General features: G+C 34.1%; 1 protein-coding gene across 1 annotated transcript; it reads right to left on the bottom strand.

Moving 5' to 3' along the window:
* Positions 1 to 101: 101 nt before the first annotated feature.
* Positions 102 to 11,257, bottom strand: LOC128995491 (glutathione synthetase-like). The gene is made up of 10 exons (XM_054420508.1): positions 11,187 to 11,257; positions 10,800 to 10,875; positions 9,366 to 9,565; positions 4,739 to 4,781; positions 4,489 to 4,562; positions 3,397 to 3,561; positions 3,067 to 3,220; positions 1,317 to 1,424; positions 772 to 1,046; positions 102 to 344 (listed from the first exon to the last, which is right to left on the bottom strand). Exons 1-10 carry the CDS (start codon positions 11,255 to 11,257, stop codon positions 221 to 223), a joined length of 1,290 nt encoding a protein of 429 aa, XP_054276483.1. The 3' UTR covers positions 102 to 220.
* Positions 11,258 to 11,551: the final 294 nt, after the last annotated feature.

The following is an 11,551-nucleotide window of genomic DNA, read 5'->3' as shown; positions in this document are numbered from 1 at the left end:
GGAAGATGCTTAAATCAGCACACCTGTAAGACTGAAGCTTCTAAATTGATGACCGTGATGAATGTGTTCGTGGTAAATGATAAAAAAAACACAAGTAAAAGTACTGTAGTTAAAAATATATTCTGTATTGATTTAAAATAACTGCAATAAAATTATTGTATAATCTGTATAAAATATAACAAATAACAATGTATACAATCGGTGAAAATGTAATAGACAGTTAGGTTAGGTAAGGACTGTCCAAAGCCCCGACCCCTGCAGCCACTCCTCCCTCGTTCGCAGAGCTGAGCTTACTTCGTAGCATGTGGCCGACTTGTCTGTTGGTCAGAATTTGCTTTTCATCTCTGTAAACAAGGAGGCAGAGTTTCACACAAACTTCGGTAGAATCGGAGCATAGTTTAATTAATTCATATGTTATCTTCAGGGCCGAATGGTACCCCTATTGACTTCCATTTCAATTCATTATGACCTCCAAATATGATATGGATTAGGAACAAACAAGTTTGGAACACCATTAAAACATGAATTAGTATGATAACAAAAATTATTAACATTAGGCAGCATTAAATTGTAGATGCAGTTCAGGTTGGTTAAAAAGTTGGCGTATAGTCCTAAGGTAAACTTAACTACACCCGTATTCAATCTAAAACTGACTACAGCAAAATGAGAGTGAAATCTCATCTTCTGTCAATATTCAATGTTATGAGTTATTTAGTAACCTGTCAATAATATTCCTGCAAACCAAAACCCCTATATTACAAAAAAACTTACCCAATGACAACGCCGAAGATGCCCAGCTCGCACACAATGTCCTGCAGTTCAACCGTGGACTGGTTGGGTCTTACGATGTAGTTCGCCTGCACCGGGGGATGTATACGGTCCATCAGTATCCACGCAGATCTCTCTTCTGAGTCTGCCATGTTGAGCAGCACCTCCTTGATTTCACTTCCGTAAACATTGTTGCCACCTCCTTCCCTCTGCGGCTTCAAAACGTACTTCTCTGGCGACGAGAGAGCTTTCTGCACACCCGTATTACCCGCATCATCCTGCAGAACAACATTCTATTATCAAAATGCAACCAGTGAGGCAAAAAACCTAGTTTAAGTAATGACAATAATGTTCAATTGATAGAAAGAGAAAACACCAAAGGTAAAAATATACTATTTTACGAATTTTTTATACATGTCTTAAGTCTTTTATATTTTTTTTTTTATAAAACTGCAGTGGCATTTAAAAGTTTATCCGCCAAACTGTTTAAACCCAGATTACCGTTTAAAAATGGAAATAATAAGAAATATAAATATTTATTAACTTACCAAGTCTAGAGAGTAAAGACCCGTGAAAATGTCTTGAATTTCTTGAATTTTCTTACTGTCATCCAAAAATCGTTCTAGGCAACCAGGTTTGGCAAGGGATTGTTGAACCTGATACAAAGAGGGTAAACTATGAAAATTGTTGTTTGTGAAAACAATATTAGTACCTATCACTATCAATTTACCATAGACTACACAATACTCATGGACACGATTACAAGCACAATGTTCACAAATATAATATTACAAAAGGAGATCTTCAGCAGTGGTTTTCAAATAAGCACTGGGAAAAGCAGGAAGTAATACGCTGGTTGAGAAATCAAATTTCAATTAGGTAATTCATCACAACCATTAAGCCTTATTATGAGTTTATGACCAAACTAAGGAAAGTGATGTAGCAAGGGTCAGCATTGTAAGAAAAATCTTTAAGTCCACAAAACACTAGGGAGGAATTAGATAACATAGAGATCTCCCATGACATTGCACTATAACCTGTATTTTCTGTGTGGAAAATACTAAGTACCTAAAAATTCTGACTCTTTTCTGTGAGAGAATAAAATGCAGTCATCCAAAAATAACTGCCACTTACACTGATTACCTACTCAATGACTATTTTTTATGGAGTTTTTTTTTTTTTTAAAGGCAAAGAGTTCAGCGAGCTTACCTGAGAAAATTAGAAAGTCAATTTTCTCTTCAAGGTATTCTCTGAAGAAGTTCCACGTCAAGAGAAAATATCAGGGTTTAATTTGTGTTCTATTATTGTGTATCTATTAGCTCCTGAACTTTAAATTCCTTAGGTAAGCTAGCAGAACTCAATTCCTTTAAAAAAAAATGCCTTACCAGCCATTCCTTTGAATATAATTTTTGATTTGAGTATTTCAAGCCCATGTAATTTAAAAATCATGTTGAATTAACAATATCTAAAGAAAGATTTAGCCATAGGTAAGCGTCTATTCTCGCTCACCTTCTCAGTATTTTTTTGTTGTTTTTTAATGTTAAACCTTAGTTTCCGTTCAATGTTCAAGGTAAGTGTTTTTAAAAAACTATGACGACCTTACAATGAAGTGACAACTTTATCCTTGTACGCCTGAAGATTGCACGGAGTTGAAACCAGTTGCAACATAAAGCAACGAATTGGATTAAATGTAGGTACTTAAACCATTTTAAGTACTATACAGCAATCCGCAGGCTAACATCCATCAATATTAGTCCTAGGATTGTGTAAATCAACAATAAAATTACTGATTTAAAGGTGCAAATAATGGGGAAGATGTCGCTAGACAATTCTTGACATGTAGAGTAGTGTGAAGTTTCAAAACTTATTTTTCAACAGAGTTCTAATTACTGGTGAAACGGATGTTGGAAGTTTGACTACAGCTAAGCCTACCCTAAATTTCAAGGATGTACCAAGGGGTATGTCTAGGCGAGGTACCTTAACTACGCTTTCTCGTACTGTTGGAATTAAAATAAAATATTATAGCTATGAACAATATTTAGTGAAGAAATATATTACACTGAAAAATGTGCTTCAGGTAGCTTAAAAACTCGTTAGGCTTTTATTTTCAACTATTTTTTCAGGTGAGGGCCCCCAAAACCCCTTTTACTGACTCACCCTAAAAGTGATCATAAGCCGCCACTGCTTGCGGTCTCGAGGTTACTTTGATGCAAACCAATTGGCTCTTTGAGCCTAGTGAGTATCCCTGGTTTACGCCATTATTTTTAAATAAATGTTATAGAATAAAACATCCAGTACCTTTTTTGTACCCGCAAGATGGTAATGAATGCTGGGACACTTGATAGCAGTGGACAATTCCATCAACAGACGAGCGTCCCACTCTTTCTGTGAATGGTAATGGCCAGGCTCATAGCCAGCTCTGAAGTACACCACAGCCACTGTATCCTGGCCCCTGTAGCAAATATAGGTCAACCATGTGAAAATCATTGTACCGGTAATGAAAAAGTTGAATGACCTGTCAAAATTATTCTTTATTAGTCAATTAGATCAGAATGGCGATGGTGAATTAACATAAAATACAAAATAACTATTATTCTACAAAGTCAAATTTATAAAATGTATACTTACACCATAAGTTCTTTCTTTGGACCCAGCTTAGCTGCGTTGGCTATGTCAGTAAGTGTCCTTCGAATAATTCTTACTTCTGGATTTATTTTTCGTATCTCAAACTCCAGGAAACGTTGGTCACATATGTTGTATGTCACATCTTCAATGACAAACAGTATGACAGCACTGGAAAATTTACATCATACAAATCATAAAAGCTAAAAGGATTTTACTCAGTTAAGTAAAATGGATTTGCATTATTTTTTTTTTATTTTATTTTTTTTTTTTTGTTTTTTTAGGGATGAATCTGACAGCTTATTGACACCAAAATGAAGTAAATTCAAGAGACAAGAGACTATTTTGTCAAACAAAACTAACTTGCATTTGTTGTCTGTCTGTTCACATATACTTATCAAATCAATACTAAATAGGATGATCTTGTAGAATGACTACAGAAAATATAGGAAATAGAAGTCACAGTTCTGAGAATACACTTTTATGGTTTGAATCAGGGCTTAGCTGTCCTTGACATTGAGCTTCTGGTAGATGGAACCAGCTGATCTAATTCTGGAAAAAACTATCATCTAATCAACACAAAAACATTCCTTCACCTGTGCAATATCAAATATACAAGGTGGCTGAAAAGTAACTTACCCCCCCCCCCCCCTTAACTTTTCAACTATTTGAGATATTTGAAATCTGTTTGTGGCAACATTCTTAGATATGAGGGGCTACAATAATTATGGTCAATTTTGAAAAGCTTGCTATTAGGGGTAGCTGGGGTAGGGGGTAGCTCAAAATTTTCAAATAGCAAGTATAGTTGAGTTTGGTATCATTTTGCAGATCTTGACGAAACATAACAATTAACTTAAAGAAAATAGAAATCGGACCATTAATAACAAAATGGCAGTTCAAAATTACTTTCAATAACCATTGTCTTAATCATTTTTGGCTTTCATTTTGTTATTAATGGTGCGATTTCTATTTTCTTTGTGTTAATTCTTATGTTTTGTTATTGGTAATTGAATAATAAATTAGTCTTGACTGACTTGAATTACTGAATTAAAAATGAAAACTTATAAATAGGGCTACTTGATGGGTTTCTTTACTTACTTTTTGTTTCCAAAGATGTCCCATGCTTCCAGCATGCCGTTGGAGAGCCCAGTTAAAGCTGGGTTTTCAGGCAACTAAAAATAAAAGCAAAGGTTAATGCTTGCCTTTAACATGTATTAAATCAATCAATAAATATAATTTATGATAAACAATTTATGATATTAATTGACAAAATTATGACACAAATATCCTTTTTTATGTCATGCAAAAGTTGGCAGAGCACAATACTTTAGATCATTGCTATACTTACATTCTTAAGTAGCTGTGGATACCCCAGTTCTTGTAAGACATATCTAAGAAACAAACAAAAGGTTTTAATATTATTATTAATCTAATATTTCATGTCAGCAAACATTTGTTGAGATAGCTAAAAACTGGTAATTTTTGTTAAATAAATTATGAAACAAATCTTAATAAAAGTAGTTGTAAGCAGTTGCTGTATACAGTAGTAGCATTCCTGGGAAAATGTCAAACTAAGCAAAACTGCCAAGCAAGAACTACTTTTGGACTGATTCTGTCAGAAAATAATCTATTTTGTTGTCTAAGTCTTCTAAGTTGTAAAATTTTTCTTCAAATCACATAGTTTATCTTTATGCCAACTTTAAAAAGAACTTAATGGAGAAAAAATATTGTAAACCAGACCGGCAAAAAATAAAATGTGTTGTGTAACAGTGTTTATAAATGAGGTTAATTCAGGAAGATATGGGCTGTCAAACATTATGCTTTTCACTTGCTGTTACATAATTTATGGATTAATGTTTTTAAAAGCATTTTGCGGACAATTGCAATCACTGATTAATAAAAATGGTGTTATATTATGTTGAATGATGCTACACACTTATACCCTACAGCTCAATTTCAGGACTGTAAAGTTGTGATCCTATGGTTAATGAATTTTTAAAATTATATTTTATCCCTTTTTTCTTGTTTGCCGGTTTGAATATGACTGCTGTTAACTTTTGCTTTTCTCAGCTATTGTGTTTTTGGCAATTCTGTCATGTCATAGTTTCCTTTCCACTTGGGGTCAGAATCCAGATCTCAATGCTGTGAAATTTCTTTTTTACTAACCACTATTAGGGAAATTTATACAATAATCCTTTAAACATCAACAAATATGACCTTTGAACCAAGAGCATGTATGTACTTAAAATTTTCTCTATAACTCAGTAAATTAGAAATTATTTTGTGACTGTGACTATATTATTGTTATTATATTATGGGACATATTGCAGTAACTACAGTTTACCTGTAATGGATAACTACATATCTGAAATGATTAAAACATACAAGTTCAACCTACAAAAATAACAAAGACCCAAAATAGCAAACATTTAGATACAATAAATAAGCAAAATAAATTGCAAAACAGATAAGGCTACATGTTGAAAATAGCAAACATTAAAAATTTCCTAGTGTAGAATTCGAATAAACAAAATAAATTACAGAACAGAAGACGCTACATTTTCAAAGAAAAGTTTATCATCTACATAACGACTAATAAGCATTTTGTAGAATACCATGCTATTCCCCTACTACATGCTATACCATCCTTAGTATCTATCTATTAAAAATATTTGAATAAACAAAATCCTGGTAGATTGCAATATTGTACATAAATGTCACTCAGATTTTCACTTATCAAATCTGTATGTAGACATAAAATAACCACTAGCATCTCACTACTAACAAAACCTTGAATGAGGGAAAAATTATTTGGGAACACCAAACATCATGCACTAAATTTCATCTAAACTACCCGCAGTTAAAGAACATACAACTAATTGTGATTTTTAGAGTAAAGGAAGATAGCATCAACTTAGCTTAGAAGGAGTCTAAGTAGGTCATAGTACAAGTATAAACCACAAAACAGAGGTTAAGAGGTAGAGAAGACTTGCAAGTCTAAACTTCACCTCTTAAGTTAAGACGTTATTCATTTAATTTCAAAACACAATATTTTGAATAAATGAATTATAAATGCTTACAATATGTGCACTGTAAAATTTGGAGATTCAAGTTGGTCAACATCAGCCTATTCAAACATAACTTGCCCCGGGGGTGAGTGTCTTTTATAAATGCTTTGGCATACCTTGATTATGTTCTATGGTAAGCTAGCTGCTTTCCCTCTTTTCTCTAAATATCACAATCCTGAGCCTTTCCTTAAACAAAACTAGACTTAAAAAACATTGCTTGTTGTTTTTAGAAAGGAATTAAAAATGAAATAACAGACATATAACAATTGATGACTGAGCCGACCTTTTTAACAAGAGACATACTCGTTTATATATTTTATACTCTTTTGGAGCCATTCAAGTTAGTTTAAGGCATGGAATTTCTTGTTAAGTGTGCGGGTGTTTTCTACTTATTTATCAGTTATTTATTATTTAATTAACTTTAACATTATTAGGCCTACAGCTAATGAACAATCTACGATTATTGCTTGTTCTCTGGTATTTTTACCAGAGAGTACATTGTGCACTGGAGGTTCAAGTTAGTCAATATTAGCCTATTCAAACATAACTTAAAGTGGCATTAATTGAAATAGGCTTCATAATCGTTATTGAATTCATAATTAAATCACATGATCCTAAAGAATTGCTTGATTTTATTGAGTGTAATCAGATTTGACTTTTATTTCAGGAAGGCAATCAGTTTACTATATAACTGTTGTAGCTTAAAAATACTGTAAAATTTTACGGCAAGATAGCAAGAAAACCTGCATATTCAGCTACATTTGATTAAAAGGCCAACACACACCGGTCGTCCGTATGTTGGTAGACAGACGTCTGCACACTGATTAAATTATCGCAACCCTGCTTGATAAATGGGTCAACATACACCACATGTTTCGACTCGTAGACGAGTCCATCTATCTGCAAGCGGATACGATGAAATCCCTCGGTGAGGTGGCAAACAGCCATGGAATGAGTAAGGGCCCTTACACGAGGCCACTAGTGACCGCTACCGGTTACCAGCTGGGAAACTGCAGTTGATGGTACAGGCAACTGGCAAGCCACTCCACCAATAGCCACTGTACGACTAGTTTAAGAGATTTCTTTAGCAGCACATTGGTCATCAAAATCCTCAATAATAGTTGCTATAACGTCTTTACTGATAAAATGTTGATAGTAACTAAAGAATAGTTTGAAAAATATTCTTTTTGCTTCAAATTTGTAAATGTCTATGTATAGCATTTGTCTAACCTAACACAGAAGTACTTATCTAATGATTATGTTTTGTTATGTTTTATAATGTGATTTGGATGTATCAATCACATCACTTACACAGACGTGCGTCTGCCGACAGACAGCTGATGTGAGTTGGCCGTCAAGGAGGGGATCATTAAATTTGAGCATATTTTAGTTACAAACTACTATTTTCCAAAAGCATCAAAGCTACCCGTTTTGTTGCAATAAATTAGTGTGATAGAGTGACAGCGCTAATCCCTCACATTGAGAGGATCCAAGACATTTAACAGACACAATCTATGATGCTAGGGACTAACAGCACAACATACCTATGAAAGTCAAACAAATGAGAGGAAATCGCCCCAAAACTTGACGCAATTGTGTTTACTTCCACTTGTTTAATAATGTTTTCTTGGTAAGATTGTTGGAGATAGTCTGACCGTAAAAGACCCAGACAGACAGACTGCAACATTCAAATGTTGAATATTCAAATACAGATTTCACATAACACATCCAGGTTAACCTATTCACTATTTTTTTCAGAAAGATATTTAGCAATATTCCTTTTAAGATATTGTATATTAAAATACAAATTTTTAAATTTCCTACAGGCAGTTCATTACACAAAAAGTTTAGCTTTAATTAAATTATTATTGTTTTAATTTTTTTTAACAAATTTTATTTAAAGATGTAGGTAACGTTCCCTGCATTTAACAAAATATACTTGACAAAATGGAGGGAGCAGTTATGCATCAAGAATATGTAATCTTTATAACTTTGACAAAATCTCACGAATATGCATTCGGTAGCACATAATTAATCAAATCTCTTAAAAAAAAAAAATAATAATAATTAAGTTACCCTTCCGGTACCTGCCTTTTTATAACTGTATAGAGAATTTTTAAGGCCAAAGCACTGTTAATAGAACTGACTTGTTTAATAAAAAGAGGTTAGCGGCCTCTTTTACACTGTATTTACCTATCCACTTGGCCAGAGGCGTGTGTGTGGATTATATCCTATAATATCAAAAGGGGTTAGCCAAAACAGTACCAAGGTGAACTCAAACTGTACTGATAAAAAGTATTGGCAGGTAAGAGGAACCAAACCCACGACATTGCTGCCTTGGGCTCAAAGTCTGTGGCGCTGCCGACTCGCCTGTTATTTTATTGCTCCTGACCAATTAATAACGACTATTTGACAGGGTTTTCGATTATCAAAAGTCTGTTGATAATTAAGTTAACTTTACTGTAGATTGTTTAATATTGCAACAATTCTTTTAGTGTGTTTCATTATATATAAAATTATTAACTTCAATGTTGAATACTCAGGAGGTAAACATTTTAACTTGAGAGATTTCTAATATTAGGAACAATAATTCAGTCAGAAACTCTTAATAATTAACTCCTATTTGACACCGATATCGTAAATAATTTTCTGCCTTTATATGATTATACATGAACCTAAAAATACATACTGCTGCAAATGACAGGTAAATAAATACCAAAACACTTACAACCACTCCGTTAAACTTTCAAAAGCTTTCGACAAACACAACGGTCCTGCTTCAACAATTGAACAAACACAATAGGCAAGTCGTTAATTTGGGTTGACAGAACAAAAAGCAAAAACTACGGTTAGCAGTCTGCGATCACTCACACAGAAAGCGTAGCGGCCCAAAGACACTGAGTCTACCTGTGGATTAGGCCGGACGCAGGGCCTAACCAACCAAAGCCTGCGGCGATGGTATTGAACTCAACCTGTTTCCAGCAGCAGTACGAGACACAAGATGGATTGGTGTGACGACAACCGCAACTACCTGACGGCCGGACACTGACCTCGCATTTACACGTCTCCAACATTAGGTCGGCCCTCACCAGTCCAAGACTGAGCCGCTAGAGCACACCATTGACTTTTGGAGACTTGAGTAGTGAATGCCATCTGTATGGACTACTGATGCCAATTTTGTATTCGTATTGTATTGTATTTATTTTGTATTACATACAATTTACAACATGGTTTTATAAGCCACTCAATTTTGGGCGCACGCTTAAAGTCAGAAGAAAATCATAGATGTACGCATAACTTGATATGCATGAAATTAAAGGTCTTCATTAGCAGAAGACAATACCACGGTACCCGAGCTCAAACAGACAACTGAGTCAAAAATCGGAGCCGTTCAAAGATTTAAAATTGTTAATTCAGGAAATCTTTCAACGGCTGCCATTTTTGACTCGGTTGTCTGTTGGAGTTTAGGTTTGCGGCATTGTATTTCACAAACAAATATGTTTAATTGCATGTGCATATGGTATGCTTACCTTAAAGATTTTATTCTGACTGCTAGCGTGCTGTCCCCCTGAGAAGGTAGCGTATCACTGAATAATGTTTTAAAATGATTTTTATGTCCAGTGACTTTGTTTCAAGTATTCTAGCGTTATCTTTATTTATTGTTAACGAATTCCCATGTATGGAATAAGCTACTGTGTTACCGTAGGTCTCATGGTAAGATCTGGACCCGGGACCGATTCACTTTTTTGTTTTGATGTCTCCAGAGGCCAAAAACACTATCCGTTCAAATTCATGTTCTAATTAAACTCAAACATCAAAAATATAAATCACACAATTTAACCATTTCATCCGTCATGCTCTCCTTATCTTTGTCACAACTTTACATACCACGTCTCTCTGTATTCGACAAACAGTGCAATGACAGAAAGAGACATTTCAGAATTTTCATGAAAGAATTATTTCTCAAATGAAACCAAATCATTGAAGAGCATGCAGAAGTCGACTATCGCTAAATCCCTCAGATCAGGATGTTTAACAAAATTATTGCATAGCCGAAACATGAGTTAATAACATTAGCGCTATTTTAACTGAGATTGACTGCCACATTAGATAAAATTAAAATAAAATAAATCTGGACAGAGATTAAATGAAGAATAAAGAAATTTCACTTAATACTTGTACATCATTCATTAGAAAGCAAGTAACTATAGCAAATGCAACAATTGTAAGTAAATTATGTATTGCAAGACACATAATAGTAATTATGGCAGCATTAGCATTCTATGAATTAATTACACATAACATTAATACATGCAGATACATCAAAATTGACAAACTCACCTGACCAAAACCTTCCTTTCTCACTTTTTCGTAGACTTTGTACAAGCCACCAGTGAACTCATCAACTTTTATAGTACTGGAAAAAAAATTGAGATAGTTTATACAAAATGATAAATATGGTCATTGAGTGTACGTACTAGAGTAACCACTCAATGGAGGTTATCGTTACCTGAGCAGCGCTGTTGTAGAGTAGCGTCAGCGGCCCAGCCTACTCCACCTCGGGCTTGTCAGTAAGGCAGTTTGGTTGTTTTTTATTATTGCTTTCATTGTTTTTGTAAAATGTAATTTTTGTTGATGAAATTTGTTTGTTTGTTCCTAGTTTCATTGCTTCATAATACATTTTGAATACTATATGATTAAAAGGTCCTCAGAGGCGCACTGCACTACCGACAGACTACCGCGACCCAAGCGTCAGCGGCCTGAACTACGTTGCCAAAATCGGTAACAACTTTTAGCATTTTCTGACCCCTCTTATACGTGTATACTCAATGATACCTATAGGCCTAGTACAGACAAAAGCATGGCTATACAAGCAAGAGGACATGCATTTGTTTTTAAATTAAAAATCAATCATAATAACAAAGTTTTTAATTACCGTATATATTCAAACAGAATTTCATAAAATTAGTTTTACTAAAACTATTTTTGAAGTAAATTTGATTCAGCCTTGTCAAAACAACTATTTTTTACATCTAATCTAACAGATCTGAAAGAGTTAGAGGACTAAACAGAAATTGAAAGACAAAAGAAAA

The sequence above is a fragment of the Macrosteles quadrilineatus genome, unplaced genomic scaffold (assembly GCF_028750875.1).
Source record: "Macrosteles quadrilineatus isolate MER2022 unplaced genomic scaffold, UCM_ALF_1.0 Scaffold_5__1_contigs__length_97177068, whole genome shotgun sequence".
In the NCBI taxonomy this organism is placed as follows: domain Eukaryota; kingdom Metazoa; phylum Arthropoda; class Insecta; order Hemiptera; family Cicadellidae; genus Macrosteles; species Macrosteles quadrilineatus.
The sequence above is the reverse complement of the archived record's forward strand: the minus strand, read 5'-3'. Positions and strand labels throughout refer to the sequence as shown.

Bases quoted from the DNA above. Each gene is read 5' to 3' on its own strand.
- LOC128995491 (XM_054420508.1), bottom strand. From the start codon at position 11,257: ATGCTAAAAGTTGTTACCGATTTTGGCAACGTAGTTCAGGCCGCTGAC. The intron at 1,047-1,316 runs GTAAGTTAATAA...GTTGTTCTGCAG, and splicing joins GTCTTTACTCTCTAGACTTG to GATGATGCGGGTAATACGGG. The intron at 345-771 runs GTAAGTTTTTTT...CCTTGTTTACAG, and splicing joins ATCTTCGGCGTTGTCATTGG to AGATGAAAAGCAAATTCTGA.